Consider the following 16,791-nt stretch of genomic DNA (forward strand, 5'->3'; position numbering starts at 1 on the left):
ATACTGGTACAGATGTGTTCTGGGTAGTGAGATCTAATGCTATTAGGGACAAAGGAAACATTGTAATTACAAACTAGGTCCTTTATGTTTGACAGTGGAAAGATTAAAAACCTTATCCTATCCAGAACAGAAAATCTATGTGGGTATTATCCTGTATTCTTAATAGACAGTTTTTTCTATGAAATAAACTAAATTTGCCTAGGCGGTAAGGATCACCATGTTGGGACACTGATCTGTCTTACCCTCCTGAATGCTTAATTGTCTTTCTGAATAAATTATCTCAGGGCTTATGCAGGTGACCTCAGAGCAGAAGCAGTCAGTGACTCTTTTCAGTGGCTGATTCAAAACTGGGTCCAGATCATGAAGGCTGTTGGGAACTGAAAAAAGACTTAACAACTTAACTAAACATTAAGTCGAACCTTAAATTACCATTTTCAGATCACAAAGAAAGCGAAGTACTGGAACAGATTATTTGGGAATGCTGTGAATTCTACATCACTGTCACTATAAAGTGCAGGTTAGACAAGTATGTCAGGAATCATCTATGTAGAGTTTATCTTGTTGTGGAGCAGAAAACCAGAAGAGATGACCTCTCATCATCCTTTTGACACTTATTTCACATGACTGTGCTTTGAATTTAGATATGCAAACAACATATATGTAATTTATAGTCTTTGTATTAGTTTAATTATTTGGTATTGAAGTATGTCTTAAACAGACAATTAGTTGCTGTTTAAAACATATTAGACTGGAACAAAACGATGAGGTTTTGTTCCAGTCTAGGTCCTGTATTTTCTTTTAATGATACCCTTCCTTGTTATTTTCTTTAAAGAATGTTTATATTACATTTCATAGCTTGTTCTCTTTATAAATATAGTGATATATTTCTTCAGGCTTGCTGCCAAAAATATTTTCACGTTGGCTGTGTGAGATGTTTATAAACAGTTGTTCCCACTACTTTTTATGAAAGAAACAGTAGAAATCACAGTGGTTAGTGGGTCTGCAACTAGGTGGGCTGCTAAGAGAGAGAAAAAATGTAATTTCTAAACAATTTTTAATACGTTGTGCAGAACAATCCCTCTCTGAATCACTCCTTATAGTGATAAACTCCTTACCACCATGCCTCCAATTTCAGTAATTTAAGATAGAAATATGCGGTACTGACATGTGTAGTGTGTTATTCCAAAACAAGGGTTGCTTGTGACGTAACTGGCCGCTGCTGAAGAATCCCGGCACTTTTTGTCCTGGTCAAGATGAATAAGGGTAACAAAGCTGGTTAAAAATGTATACATGCTTAAGTAGGCAGAATGGTAATTAAAAAACAGTGGAACAGACCAACTTACATAAATAAACCAATGAAGCTGATAGTTTTATGAAAATGGGTTTTGTTTCCATTGAAATTAGACACATTGTTTGGTCTTTTTCGTTATAACACAGCAGACACCAGTAAAAGACAGGGACTTGACTGTGTTAGCATTAATGTAAAGCCACCAGAGCACACAACCAAAACCTCTTCAGGAAGCTCATTAGAGCACATCCACGATGCCTCAATCTACATTTGTGTTAGGCTTCCCCCGTTCACCTCCTCGGCATTCCTCTGTTGTAGCTGTGATACCCGAGCAACTGCACTTGTAGATAAACACAAGTTTACACAGCTTTCTAAAAATGCAGGCTTGCAGGCCCGACTGAGCACCCAGCGCTTCAGGAGGATCACGTTTTAGGAGAAAACCCTTCAGGCGGCACTGCTGGTACTGATTAAAAACATTACGTTTTGGAATCCACCTGTACTGCAGCAAAGGCCTATGATGTGGAAGGCCTCCTTAATCTCAAGCACCGAGGGCCAAGCACAGCTACACCATTTTCACACACTTGTAGACCTGATGTGCCAGCTCCTTGCGGGCCCAAGGACAGAGGGGTCCAGAGCGTCCCTCTGGTACACAGGCGACACGGCTGGGCAGGGGCCAGCACAGCTGCCACCTGCCCACAGGTGCAGCCCTACAGCGGCCTTCCCCGCTCCCAGGAATCATAAATAACCCTTCCCTCCATTTCTTCCCCCACCCCCGGGGCGAGGGCCGGCCGCTACGGACGGCAACAGCCCTTATCAGCGCTGCCAGGCGGCGTCCTGGGGAAGGAAAGGGGTTGTGCCAGGGAAGGGAGAGAGAAAAAAAAAAACAAAACAAAAAAAAGGAAGAAAAGAGAGGGTTTTGCGGGCAAAGGCTCTTCGGCCGAGGGAGGAAAGAGGCCAGGGCGGGGGGGGCCCGAGGGCGCGGCGGCGATAAGGGCCGGGGGCCGCGGCCTGTGGCCCTCCCCTCCCACCTTCCACCCCGCGGGGAGGATGCAGAGGCACCGGGCCCGCGCAGCACCCAGGGGCGCGGAGGCGGCGGCGGGGACATGAGGCCGGGTGTCGGTCGGGCCTTGGGGCCGCTCCTCCTCCTGCTGCTGCTGCAGTGCGCGGGGCGGCGGGGTAAGTGCGGCCCCTCCCCGGGCCGTCAGGGCGGTGCCCCTCGGGCGAGGCGGGGAAGGCGCGAAGGGGAGCGGTGGGAGGGCTGCGGCCAGGCGGTGGGTGTCGGAGGATGTCGGGGGCCTGGCGGTGGTGGCGGAGGCGTCAGGCCTCGGGGCACCGTGTTTGGCCTCGCCGCCCGGTGAGGGCTGTGGCGGCTGCGGGCGAGAGGGGCCCGGCCTGGGCGGGAGTCGCGCCTGAGGGAGCGTCCGGGCTAGGACCGAACCCGTGAGGTTGACTTCAGTGCCGGAGTGAAAAACTGTGTGTTACTGAGGAGAAATAAGTCGCAAAGTTTAGTGTGTAGTAGTAAGGGGGTAGGGCGGGGGGGGGGGGGGGGGGGGAAGAAAACCGTTTTTTATCTCCCAGAGCAGCAATCTGAGGAGGACACGCCCGTGTCTTATCAGAAGATTGAAGCATCATGAGAAAGCTCTTACCATGGCTGTTTTCAAATTTAGTTATCTGATTTACATTATCTACCACTGTATGCCTACGGTTTTTGTTGTCTGTTCTTATAAGGAACACACACAAAAAAGTATATAAAGTTATATAAAAGCATTGAAAATCAGGAGTCCTAATGCACTCAGAAGTGCACCGTGAATAAAACTGGAACACTGTGCGTGCTGAAGGGCAGTTTTATCATGCTGATAAATTTGGTGTGTAAAAAAAGCTGGCTAGAGTGTTCAGCTGCCTTCTCCATCCAGTTACAGTTATGTATTTAGACACCATGAAAAGGCATGCAAGGTGGTGTCAGACCTGCTATATACACACTAAGATTTGTATTCTGCAAGAACCACACCGTCCTTACCAATCTTAGGTGTCTTAGAAGAGTAAGAAAATTCCAAACTGCCGTGTGCAGCATCATGAGACATCATCTTTTGCAGTATCAATTAGTTATTTAAAAACGCTTTGCCTGCATTCAAGCAGTCCATTCTGAGGTTTGTCATTTTGAAAGCCAATGCATGTGCGAAGGTAACAAAAGGAGCTTACAAAAAATGGAGAGAAATGCACATAATGCCCTAAAAGTGTGAATACAATTAAGGGTGTAAGTTTGTATTTTATTCTAGTTTCATATGTATTTATAGCCATACCAAATTACAGTAAATTAGGTTATGTGTCATATGCTGCTAAACTACTTCTAATATAAATTCATTTCTCAAATGACTTTACTATAAGTCATTTTCCTGCTGGCAGCATTCTCCGTGTTGTTTTTATGAATAACATTTATACCATGTACATATTGATGATATAAGATACAAATAGGCTGATAAATAGCCCAAATGCCTGTGTGTAAATAATAGAAACAAAATAACAGAATAAATGATGAAACAGAAATCAAGTCAACAGGGAAATAAAATGAATATGGAGAAAAGATTAATAATATTGGATAGATCTACTTACTGTAAGTCTCTTAAGCCTTACTAACTGCTGAAAAGCTGTTTTGTTTTTTGTCAAAGAATAGATAGGTGGAGAAAACTGTTCAGTATAGTTATTTTGTTTAATCCTTTCTGTTTATTTTTTCATCTTTGGTCTCTGAATATGATGGCTGTGGTTTTCCTGCAAATTTGAAAATGAGGTGGGAGGAGATGGGATTTTGTTTTATGTTTTTTAATCTGGATTTTGTCTTCACTTTACATTCTGTGCCAGCTACCTATACCAAACCACCTTTCTGGTCCTTTCTAAAAGAAAAAAAAAAAAAAAGTAATCGCGTCTTTTTGTTCTTAAAGCAATTGTGAACAGATCAGTTTCAGATGTCTGTGCAACTTGTCACATCCATGCTACATGTCATCAAATTGAAGGAAAAAGCGTCTGCATCTGTAACTATGGATTTGTAGGCAATGGAAGGACCCATTGTCAAGGTAGGCTGCCTTGGCAGGAAACTGTGTAGATTCCTAAAATGTTCTTTCTTGAGTAATATTACTGAATTCTTCAAAACATGGTAAGAGCTTTGTTTTCCTCTTTGTTTTTTTTTTTTTTTTTTTAACGGCTGGCCGTGGACTGTACTGTACTTGTATTTTATATAAGTACTGTTTTGTACTTAGTTGCTTAACTATTTTATTAATTTTCTGTTACATAATGAATGATTTAAATTAATTTTGTCTTAGAAAATATTGGGGTTTATCAAACATTTACTTTTTAAATATCACATATTGGAATGGTTTATTTAATATTTTTTATCCTAGCTTCAGCAAAAAAAAAAATAAATATGGTGGGCTTCACTTTGTTATTCTTTTCAACCTATGCATTTTTAAACTGAAAACTAGATAATAAAACTATTAAGATTTTTGCTTTTTTTTTTGCTGATTGTTCCGGTTATCTCAGATTACTAAGTAACTAAAAATTAATTTCAGAAGTTGAAGGTCTGTTCTTAATAACAGTGTGCATATATACAGAGTTCTTAAGTGCAAATGTCTGTTACATGAAAAGCATTGTTTAGCTTTATTACTGTAGCTGATAGTGTCTTTTTAATACTATCTCATACAAATCAATACATGAACTAAAGGATGATGTCAAGTGCTGCGTCTGAGCGTATGTAATGGCTTACCACTGCTTAAAGGGAAGGTCCTCCACCTCTGAGCTCTTGTGCTCCCATCTCTTCCCCTTCCTTCACAAGCACTGGTAGCTACCAGGCCCTGCACAGAGTTCAGTTGTCTCATTATTGTGGGAGAAGACAAGCTGCATATTTTGCCATGTTAATTTTCTGCCAGTTGAGTGAGGAACTGTAAGGAAGAGCTGAAGCAGAGAGCAGGGCCCTCTGGTTTCAACACCTCTTAGATCAGCTTAAGCAGTGTCATGAAACTTTATTCACAGTTTCATCCAGGGGCAACAGCCACTGTTGGTCTAAATCCTCCAGCTTACTAGCAGTGTTTACATCCCAAATAACTTAGAAAAACAGTAAGGGGAAGTCTGGTTACACAAGGATGAGTGAAGAGGGAAGGGTATTCTACTTTTCTTAATATGTTTTAAATGTGTTGACAGATAAAGATGAATGCCAGATTGGAGCCAGCAAGATCTGTGGAAATCATACACTGTGTCATAATACACACGGAAGTTTTTACTGTGTTTGTGTTGAAGGATACCGAGCCTCCAACAACAACAAGACATTCATTCCCAATGATGGCACAAATTGTACAGGTAGACATCACAAAGAATCTTGAGCATCATGAATCCAGAACTTAATTATCTACTGCACAAGTCTTTTTTTTTTTCCCATTGCGTTCTAACCACTATGAATTAGTTCCATTTTGCATTCTTTGCTGTGTTACAAATCATTGCTTCACAGTCAAATGCAAGCAGTAGTCTTTCCAGGAGCAGCAGCTAGATTAAAGAAAATAAAATGATACTTATCTTTCTGTAACAATGTCCTATTCATGTTTAGTGTAGAATATTAGGCAGTTTCTTATTACAGGAATGAACTGTTGTAACTGATTAAGATATTTGCAGATAGAGGGTATTTCTGGGATTGTTGTAGCAGGAGATAACATTGGAAACTATTTTTCAGGTAAAGCACAAACAATTTAAAAGGTAGCTACCTACAAAATTGAGAGTCTTCTCCTTCTAGATGCTTGAACAGCAGGCAAGGATAAGCTCCTTTGTTTCGCAGAAGAGCCATCAGAAGCTATGTGGAACTTCGTGGAATGCTCTATTTGTTTTAAGCTTGGATCCTACATTAATTAACTGAAAAACCCAACCTATTACAAAGTGCATGTATTTTTCTCTGAATTTTTAGATATAGATGAATGTGAGGAGTCTGGGCTGTGTGGTCACAATGCAAGATGTGTGAATACTGAAGGAAGCTACAGGTGTTACTGCAATGATGGTTATAAATTAGAAAATGGAGAGCATTCTTTTCATCCAGATGAGAACATAGTTTCATGCAAAGGTGAGAGTCTTTGGATGCTGTTTCTGCTAGCAGATAAAATCAGATCTTACACGATATAGTAGTACCTGCTCTGACCTGTGCTGTTAAGTGTGCAGGGCAGAACCCCTCTCTGTGGACTTTGCCTGCTGTGTGATTTTTTTTATTTTTTTTCTTCTTGCGTTCAGTTTGTTCCAGTGATGTTTGGATGGTAAGAGTCGACACCAGAAACGATTTCTGCATGCTCTCAGCAGGGGTTCAGGTGCAGGGTCAGAGAAACTTAACATTGCCATGAAGGTGATGTAGTTTCTGAGTAGGAAGGAAGTGTGGTATAATCCACTTGTAGAATCACACTGCGTGACTGGGAAGGGAAGAGATGAGAAATAGCTGGTAAGAGACGTCAGAAGAATGAAACAGGCTAGGGGAAAGGAATAATAAAATAATAGTTTAGCTATTTATTACATACTGTGCCACCTGCATAAACTGTTCTGTTTATCTTGCCATAAAAAAAAATCAATTTGAAACTGTTTCTCCTTTTGTCTCTAGCATAGGTTCTCACAGATGTGAAGTGCTAGCAGTGTATGCTGTAGCTGTCAGAGTATGTAATGAACTCAGGCATCCCAGGTGGAAGGAACTGCCTCAATTATGTCCAGTTCTCACTTCTGAATTATTGCAAGAACCGTCAGTAAAGCTCACTGCCTGTAGTTTACCCAGTTTTTCCAGCTGGAGTGCTCCTCTTCATCTTGCTGTAATTGCTGATAATCCTGCTTGTCTCACCAACTTCCCCCTCCACATGCTGTGGTAAAGTAGTGTGTCTGTACTGACGGTGTCACTTGCAGAGTAGGACGAGGGAGCCCTGTCAAGCAGCTGTGCTGCAGAAACGTAGCTTTTGTATGCAGGCTAGTTCGGTGAAGTGAAGGAATTGAAGGGCAGACCATTTCATTTCAGCTTATCCACGGCGCTTCACCTTTCTCACGCACAGGGAAATAAAACCTGTGCTTTGGGTCCTGAAATGGTATTGAGGGTTCATTCAGCTATTGGTGCAATGAGGCTGGCATGCAAAGCACCATCACACTGCAGTATCACTTCTTTGGCATTGTAAATGGCTCCGGCTGTATGTTCGTAAAGATGTAGCGGAATACCTGGATCACTGTGTTCCTCCAGCTCTGGCCAGCACAACTGTTCAACTCTTAATCTTCTACCTCTTTGGTGACCCCTCACATTCATCAGATTGGGTGTATTTTGTGTTGTGACTGTTCAGCTCATCTTAAAGTGGTCATGTGTTGTGATTTTTGTACTGTGAGATCTTTTAACCCAATCTCTTTGCAGAAATTGGATGTGGTTCCCCTCCTGAAATGAAGCATGGCTACATTGTGGGGAACTACAGCTTGCTACCAGGAAGTGCGGTTCATTATGAATGTGAAGAAGGGTTTTACAGCAATGAGGGAAAGTTCTCGTATTGCACTGCAAATGAAACTTGGGAACCTGCCACTTTAAGCTGTAAAGGTGAAAAGAGTCTTAAATCTTTCTTAAATTCTTCATTAAGGGGGCTTATGCATGGGAAAGTGTGTTTGTGAAAGACAGTACACTGTTTCCTCAATCTAAAGGATAATTTTTCAAGATCTGGCTATTTGCAAAAAAAAGAAGAAAAAAGAAGGACAGGTTATAAAATTGTGCCACCTCTTGTTAGTGTAATGACATTTTTGGTGCTGGTCCTTGCATTTTTACAGAAACTGCAACATGTCCTCTTGCCTGTGAATCAAGGCCTTTAAAACAACTGGGTTTCTGTAGCATTTCATGGAAAAGGCCACAGAGTTGGAAGGCATTAGTGACCTCTCATGAAAAGAACAATTTTTCTGACAGCTTATGAAGTTTTTTTCCAAAGGTTGACTGTAGATGCAAGAGAGAGGCATCGTACCACCCCTTGTCGCTGGATAGCCTTCACGATTTCAAGAGCATTTGTGCATGAGCAAACACTTTTACATCCCTCAAGTGTTAAATTTCCTGTGAGAGCATCTTTAGAACTTCGACTTGCTTTGGTGTTTTACTTACAAGCGTAGGATTTATTATTCCTGCAAGTAGTTAGAAAGTCTGTAGATTAGTTAAATGACACTTGAAGTGCTAGCTAGTAGAAGCTATACTGTCTAACGATTCTACAGGGGAGAATTGTCATCCTGAAAATTACCACTTGGTGAGAGGAGTTCCTTATCTCAAAATACAAAAGCCTTCTTGGTTTCTAATTCTTTCCTATTTTATTTTTTTCCCCCGTTGATGTACTGTTTGTGTGTGTGTCTATCGGAAGAAAATAAATTACAATAAGGATGCTAAGTCAGTGTGGCTGGGAAAAGTGAAATATTAAATAGCAGTAGAAAATTCATAAGAAAATAAAGACAAAAAAAATATTAAATTACTGGCATCAAAAATAAAAGAATTCAAATAACATTTTTCCCCCAAAATTAATGAAGGACAGTGAATTTGAAAACAAAAAGGAAGTGCTCAAAGTCTCAAGATGGTCCCAAAGAAAGCTTGTGTAATGCAGCCCTTGTGAGTTGTTTATACATTTGTTTTTTATTAATACTTTTCAATGATTGCTTTTTCATGTGATATTTTTTTTTTTTTTAATTTCTATGGTCAAATGGTAGGTCAGGTCAGAGTTTCTGAGCACATGTCTCATGGTTAATTGAAATAAAAGACATCAAATACCAAGAGGCAGCCCATGAGTCTGAAGTGACGAACTTATTTCCTCTTTGTATTGCAAGCTCCTTTCCTGGATTTCAGTTAGGACTTCTCGTTTTGTAAAACCTGCAAGTCTGATTTTTATTTTTTTTTATATTAGGAAAGGCACCTTTAAATAATTCTTTAAACTCTGAGAGCTTCCCTGATAAGTATTTATCACTAATTTAAGAATTTCTTCTGGCCCAGTGTAGTGTTGTCTTTTTCAGGAAAATCAGTAAGTTTGTTGTTTGTCTTCCTTCCTATGGTAATTTAGGAGTTTGTTTTGTATAGTCATGATGAAACTGGCCATTGAATGTAGGTCAAACTTGGTAAGATGTGTGACCTAACATCAGGGTGATGTAAGTGGAGCAGATCCCCTTTTTTTACTTTAAATATAAGTATATGGATTGAAGAGTACAGCTTCCCTTGAATATTAATAGAAGAATTGTCTTGAGATGAAAAGTCAGATAGTTTAGTGGGAAGATCTGATGTATGTGAAGTGGCGTAGTTAAACTGTTGAGTGTGTGCATTGTGTCATGCTAACGTGAAAGCTTTCTAGATGGTTGCTTACCTTAGGAAATGGATATCATATCACACAAATAGCTTTTTTGTGCTACTGGAATTCTTTGTTTTATGCATTTGTAAACGACCACTCAACGTGTTCGTGAATATAGCAACTATTGCAATGCATTTTGAACACTATGTAGACCCTTGCTTTAACAGGAACTTTTTGTGTTGTATGTTGTAACCTTTTCTATGATTTTGCATTTCTCGGGTCCCTGCGCACTTTTAAAAATTTTGATTCCTAAAGGCAGTTTCTGTTCACCTGCCTCCCTCTTGACTGTTGCTCACTGCAAATGGTATGGAACCATCTTCCCACCTGTAATCAGGTTTGTAAAAATGAGAAGGGAGAATCTTAAAGATTAAAAAAAAACACCAACACCCCCCCCCCAAAAAAAAAACCCAGGACATTTTCTGTATACCAGCAGCTAGGTTGAGGAAGGAGTCACAGATTTTAGCATGCCATTCTGAGAGAAAGGCAGAGAGAAGTAACTTTCATTTGAAAGCAGCTCTGGAGTAGCTACAGTGCTTGGAGTGGCGGTGGGGATGTCGGAGGGGACATGAGGGAGCGTTGCCTTACCACAGGAGAAGAGGGTTAGTTTGTAACAAAAGAAATACTCATGGGTTTGCAGACATCATTCTGCAGACTTCTGCTGCTTGACTAACAAGTCTGTCTTCCTCTTTCTTCTTCGCCATAGGTGTGGATTGTGGGGTTCCACCTTCTGTTTTAAATGCGCATCCAGTATCTCTAAGTGGGACCACCTATGGAAGTGAAGTTACTTACAATTGTGATCATGGTTACTTTATTGCAAGCGGCAATCAGACTGCAGTCTGCAATGCTGAAGGGCAGTGGGATGGTGCTGATTTGGTGTGCAAAGGTAAATCAAATCTTGTCTTCAGATTTATTTAGCATAGATACTGTTTCAGCCACCATAAGAATTAGCAGTCATCAGTTAAAGACATCCTCTTTGGGCATTCAGTTTATACAGTCTTCTGGCATATGAAGTTCAGTCACAAAACAAAGGCCATATATTAAACAGGGGTTTTTTTTGTCTGTGTTGCTAATGAAGTTGCAATAAATTGTTAAAAGTTAACATGCTAAGGACAAAATCCCAGTGCGTGGCAAGCATTGGGATTACCATTAGATGAAAACTTAGCCTAAATTGCTGCCATTTTTCTAGCTCAATATCTACTCTGTGGTTGAAGCCACTACCCAGAAATTGAGCCACTATTAGCAGTTAGCGTTCCTTTAAAATTCCCATATTCGGACAATTTCCAGTTCCAAACTATGGTTGCTCAAGCATGCTATTGTTATTTAACATGAGTCATGAATGCCTTTTGTTACTATGATTTGGAAGAATGTAGCCTAACAACCTCCTTGATAAGTACATCCACAGAGGTACATTTAAAACAAAGTATTTTTCCTAACAAGATTTCTAGTGTATTTTAACTCTGAGCTCATAATACTAATTAATGTGACCTCAGGATAATTACAGTCTTTAGTCAATTTTTACATTGTCAGTTTTCACTTTTCCATTCACTGGACGATTAGTATCTTTTCAGCTTGATCCAGCAGGGTCAAGTCTTCTGTTCATTGCAATCAAATGTATTAATTTTTTTGAATGTGCAATTTGTATGTTACAACCACTCTCTACTTTTAGAATCTTCTTTAATATTCTTATTATGGGTTGCCAGTATAAATAGAAGGTTCGCTATGTTACACAGAAATGCACTTCTGCATTTCTGCCTTGCAATCTCATTACGGGATGGCCATGAGCAAATAGCTGGAGTTAAGCAACAGAAATTTTTTTATCTTCTGACATACTGTCCTGTAAGTTAAGCATATTCTTTGCATGTGCATTTGTTATTCTAAAGCTTTTTCTAATGATTTAGAATAGATACGTACATTCATACACATTGGAATATGAAGAGGAAGGTAGTCATGGTGGTGGATGTATTGCCCACTGCAATTCATATGTTAAACTTTTCCTTTAAAGATTGTACAAATCATGATTCTATAAATTTTGGTTTTTACTTCTTTTTTTCCTTTTTTTCTGAGTAGAATTTCAGAATCACCTAAGATTATTTAATAAACAGTTTTAAAAACACTTGTTTTCTGTATATAAGCTTTAGTGAAGGTAAGATTTTAATTCCTACATTGTTTACTTCTTTTAAGTGAAGTGATGCAGAATCTTTTGTTGGGGCGTAACATTCTTTGTGGATTTCAAAGGGAATTTTAACCCTAAGTAGTATTCTTCCATTGATTTGATCTTCGTTCTTTATTCTTTTCTGTTCCCTAATTTTATTATGAAGCCCCTGAAAGCAGCTGAGCAAATGAATTAATTTGTAAGTGCATTACCCCAGCTTTCTAATTATCTCCAAAGTGGTCTGAATAATCCATCATATTTTCCCCCGGAAAATTTTCTACTTTCTTTCTGCTTGTCTGTAGCAGCTTCACCTTTTTTTCAAAGCTTGAATTAAATCCCCTGGCAAAGGAACATAACCTTCTTGATGCTGTTCTTTCGTGTTGTTCCTTGGACTGTGTGTCATTTTTCAGGTCTATTGTTAGTAACAATACATAAAATGAAGGAATAAATAGCATAAGAGAGTGCTGTGAGAAGATAGATTTGTCAAAATTCGCTTAGAGATCCTTATTCTCCATTTCTAAAAGGACAAAGTGCGCCACCCTTTGAGAAAGTCTCCAGTCACAAAATTCTGAGTTCTAAAGGGCTGGCCTGACCTCTAGAAATCACTAGGAAGTGAAAAAAAGTGAAATGTTACTTACTGGGACAATTCATCTGTCTTCCTTAACCACTTTTGATATGCCTTGCCTGTTTTCATTTTCAGGTTTTGTTATCCTGTTTTTTCTGTTCCAGGAACAGACTGCGGCAAACCTTTGCTGATTCCACACACAGAAATGATCTGGGACAACTCGAGCACTCTGTGGAGCAGAGTGTACTATCAGTGTATAGAAGGATATTATTTTAATGGAGACAGGAATTTTTCAGAATGCACAATAGATCAGTCATGGGAGAATATTACATACATATGCAAAGGTAAATATTACTCTAGGACGTTGCTGTGGGATGTGCAATCTAAATAGTTTCTCATTCCTGTTCCAAAGGTAGGAACAGGAGGAAGGCTGAAGGCAGTAAATCCTTTTCTGATTTACGATGTATGGAACATGGTTGTACTTCTGTGTGGAAAGGTCATGGAAGAGAATGTTAGCCATGCAACAGTTTCTAGGGGATGCCACAGATCTTTCTGTAGCTGTCTTGCTTTTTATTTCAAACAGAAAGGGACTAAAGTAATTTGAGTTTCATTGTTGCACTGAGAACCTACAGATTTAAAAGCAAGGGGAATGTCACCGGATGAGCAGAAGATGTTTAACAATATTTTATTGTGGGCCTAATACCCTCAAGTGCACTGTGATGAAAGTAGGGCCAATGGAATTCAAAAGTCCCTTTTCTTTTTTTTTCTTCTCTCATTTTGCCCAAACTCGTTCATGGTTGCCTTTCCGGCCTAGATCTAGTTGCCTGAATTTCAGTCCAGAAGGATTTTCTTATAAAAGAATGAGTCCTGAGAAAGAAAATTTGTAGTGAAGGTGGTGTCATGCTGTGGGCTTGGAGACAGGATGTACTGACATTTTAATAATAGCAAAAAAATAGCAGATGTTTTGGACTATGGCTGTTGTGCTCCTTAGTGTTCTGTGTCCTTAGAAAGACGTGTCACAAGATAGCTCTACGGCTTTCCATCTCTTGTTCCTAAGTAGCAGTGCTGTCTTTTGCAGATGGTAATCTGTCCTTATGTTTTTCAAAAGGACTGGAAGTATGTCTTTGACTGCTACCACTTCACAGACCAAGCCTTTTCACAGAGTTTCCATTTGATGCCTCCCTTGCCTCACTTGATGTCTTGAGCATTTGCTGCAAATATAAAACATCAAGTAAAATGAGCATACAGAAAAGCAGTTCTCTCACTTTTTTTGTAGTGCCCTAATAAAAGTAGAACTGCTCGTGTTAGAAGTCATAATTCATGTTTAATTTAGGCAGTTCGCATAGCTGTACTTTCTAAATTGGTTTTGAAGCAAGCATTGTGTAGAGTGGCTAAATTAATCAGGCATGTCCATCGTTACAATGCTGCGAGTTCTGTCTTGAGCACTCTGAAGCTTTGAAGGGCCTGAACCTGCAGACTGCACCCACAGGATTACCAGTGATTTCAGCAAGAGCTTTGCCAGGGGCCAAAATGTAGACTACAGCTGTAGCTGTTGGATCAGAGGGCCAAAAATGAGTCAGAGTTATGTCAAGTAGAATAGAAAAAAACTTAAAAAAAACCCGTCTTAACTAGTCCAGGCCTCTTTGAAAAAAAATTAAAAAATCATGAATAGGAAGTTAGTACAGAGGTCTCCTGTACTACTCTACAGAGGTCTTCTACAGAGTTTCTTAACTGCTATGTTTTTCACACTTATTAGAGGTAATGAATGACTTTCAAATCTCTGTTTCAGTAATGATGCCTTTCAGATGTATAGGATCCTAAGGGTATGTGTAATTAATTGGTAATTCCCATTAAAATGAGAGAAAATAACTTAGGATAGAAGTTGGAAAACCATTTGTCTTTTCCTACTGCCTGAAAAACCTCGTTAGAAGTAAGGAAGGTAAGAAATTCCCTTGAGTATGTTCCCTTTGGCAGATAGTCACTTCTTCATTTCTTAGGCAGTGATTGCTGTGGAAAGCCCTTGTCTGCTGCATTGTCTGTTGGGCTATATAGTAAATGTGTGTGTGTATATATAAGTACATATTATAGTAGCTGGTTTAAATATTAAAAAATTGCTTAGCAACATTACTGAGAGGCACTGGTTGGATTAAGTCATCAGCAATGAAGTGTGGCAATAGTCAGCTGGATTACAGTCTTCCTTTCCCAACTGTTGATGTGTATACATAAACTCAAGAGACTGAAGTGCAGAAAACATACCAGCAATTAAATACCTGCTGTCCAGTATGCTCAATGTGTGAGTCTCGCCATCCTGTACAGCTTGTCCTAGAACTTCTTTTTGCCCTGCAGAGTAGGGATGTGTGGTTTCATTTCTTTTCATTGCAGAAATAGTGTGCTGTTATTCCAGGCACACATTGTGTTGAGCTCTGATGGGATTTCATGGTAAATCTGGGAAGCTCTTTACGGAATGAAAACAAGATTCCCTTATGGGAATAATGTTTCAGTTTGTTTCAGGGAAGGGCTTTGGCTATGAAGCACTATAGCATGTAGTCTGAAACAAGAAGCTTGGTTTTCCTGTTGTGAATTTCAGCGGAGAAATTGTCACCTTGAGCTTTTTTGATAGTAATCTTAGTGAGAGAGGTTGTTCTGGTTGTGTGCTCAAAATGCAACATAAGGTAACATAAGACTTATAGTTCCATTTTTCTATAAAAGCAAAAAGTATAAAAGGGAGTCATCCCCTTCATGTTACTCTTTTTGAGTGGATTCCACAGATAAGGGTGGTTTGTTTTTTTTATTTATCGTGTCTGTCAGAAGGCCAGAAAAAAAGGTGATTTATGCCTTGGCTATCTATCTGAGATGCTTGTTCCTAAATCTGCACTTGCAGGTGGGACAGTGTTCGATGTATATGGTAAGCTGCTACCAAGTCCATGAAGTGTATCATTTTGAGAAGGGCAGGGAGAGGAACTGGAGGGTGTCTGAAATGAAAATGTATAAATGAGTTGGTTTTATCTTTCATTGAACTTTCATACAAATGTTTCATAGTAAAAGATTAGGAAGGGCTAACATAGATGCTGAAGTAAAATCTTTTCCCCTTGTAATATTTGTAGATTGTCTGTGTGCATGCATGTACAGACATACACAAACACACACACACATAGAGCTTAACTTTTGAGAACTTATTTCTTGGGCATCCAGGGAAAGTTAAGATGAATTATGGAGAATAGAGTGATTACAGGGTAGCCTTACTCTTAATACAATGTGTAGCTCTAAAACTGGTACTTTTTCCAATCTTCGACACAGTTATGAAGGGGTCAGTTCATGCACAGAGAGGGGCAGTGTCTGGTGCAGTTTTCTATGTTAATTGGACAATTGTTAGGGGTATTTTGAAGGGAAATAGTCCCGTTACCTACTGCAGCTCTTTAACCTATTTTCAGAGTCATCTCTTCTACTATTCTTCAGGCTTTTTCCAATTTTCGGGTCCCTAGTCGTAGAGATGTCCTTGTCATGGAGAGTTTTTTCACGGTATCTGATCTGTCCTTTCTATAACAATTGGCTCTAGTCAATGGCTGTAAGCACATAGGCTGGGTTGGCTGCTGCTCATTATCTTGCTCCTAGAAAACACCTTCTCTGTGTTTAGCATCTATTGGTGTGGATAGCAACAATATGGTGTCTATGAAGGATGGTTTGTCCAATTTCCTTATTTTTATCCAAGAAAAAGAAAATGTAAGTCTGCATTACAGAATAAATTCTCAGTATTTAATAACTCCCCAGTACCACTATTCACTATATTATTAGGAATGCATTTATTAAAGTGGTTTTTTATGTATTAAGTGAAATATTGTCCTTGCAAAAGAGGCAAGTGCTGCACGTGGGTGGGAAAAGTCCATTGATACGTAAAAAGGTTGTGGAGGGAATGAATCTGACCTGCATGGAAAGGTAATGCACATTATTGGTAAAACATTCCAAAACTCAGGCAGTGAGAAATAGCTGTTATAGTCAAAAGGTAAAACTGACCTCTGTGTCCCTTTAATGGTGAGTCTGACAGCACAGCAATTGTTACTGGTTGGTTGTGAGAGCCTTCCAAAGCAATGTTAGGCAGTACGGGCTGTCGGCAGATTGTAGGTGTCATGTGTATGGTGTACAGAGAAAAAGATGATCCAGTCCCAACGTATTGTGAAGCTGGAACTCAAATATGGAAAAAAAATAATTCTTCACAGCAATTCACGTTCTTTCTAATCCTGAGCTTGGAGCTTCTGTGTCATAACCTCTTGTGTCCATGCTTGCTTTTTTACGTTACCTTTTATGAAATGCAATGTGAACTGTCCATCTTTGACTAAAGATTGATTTTCTGTTTCAGAATGCTTCATTTTTCTGCGTTATTATTCCCCATCCACAAATAGAGTTTAGCTGCATGTCTTGATCTTTGGAGATTTTGTTGAGGTAATCATGT

General features: G+C 39.6%; 1 protein-coding gene across 12 annotated transcripts in view; it reads left to right on the forward strand.

Annotated features, from left to right (window-relative positions):
• The first annotated feature begins 2,137 nt into the window (after positions 1 to 2,137).
• Positions 2,138 to 16,791, forward strand: part of SUSD1 (sushi domain containing 1) — a 46,893-nt gene continuing 32,239 nt past the window's right edge. For 10 of the 12 annotated variants that reach the window (XR_010069145.1, XR_010069148.1, XR_010069149.1 and 7 more), the window contains exons 1-7: positions 2,138 to 2,464; positions 4,225 to 4,356; positions 5,477 to 5,632; positions 6,228 to 6,380; positions 7,686 to 7,862; positions 10,331 to 10,510; positions 12,509 to 12,688. Coding sequence is in view for 7 of the 12 variants with exons in the window: in XM_063320872.1 (XP_063176942.1) it covers positions 2,392 to 2,464; positions 4,225 to 4,356; positions 5,477 to 5,632; positions 6,228 to 6,380; positions 7,686 to 7,862; positions 10,331 to 10,510; positions 12,509 to 12,688 (1,051 nt within the window). In the remaining 5 variants the exon portion in view is untranslated. The remainder of the gene's footprint in view (positions 2,465 to 4,224; positions 4,357 to 5,476; positions 5,633 to 6,227; positions 6,381 to 7,685; positions 7,863 to 10,330; positions 10,511 to 12,508; positions 12,689 to 16,791) is intronic. The other 2 variants (XM_063320873.1, XM_063320874.1) reach the window with 2 other exon arrangements.

Source organism: Chroicocephalus ridibundus, chromosome Z, assembly GCF_963924245.1.
Source record: "Chroicocephalus ridibundus chromosome Z, bChrRid1.1, whole genome shotgun sequence".
Taxonomy (NCBI): Eukaryota; Metazoa; Chordata; class Aves; order Charadriiformes; family Laridae; genus Chroicocephalus; species Chroicocephalus ridibundus.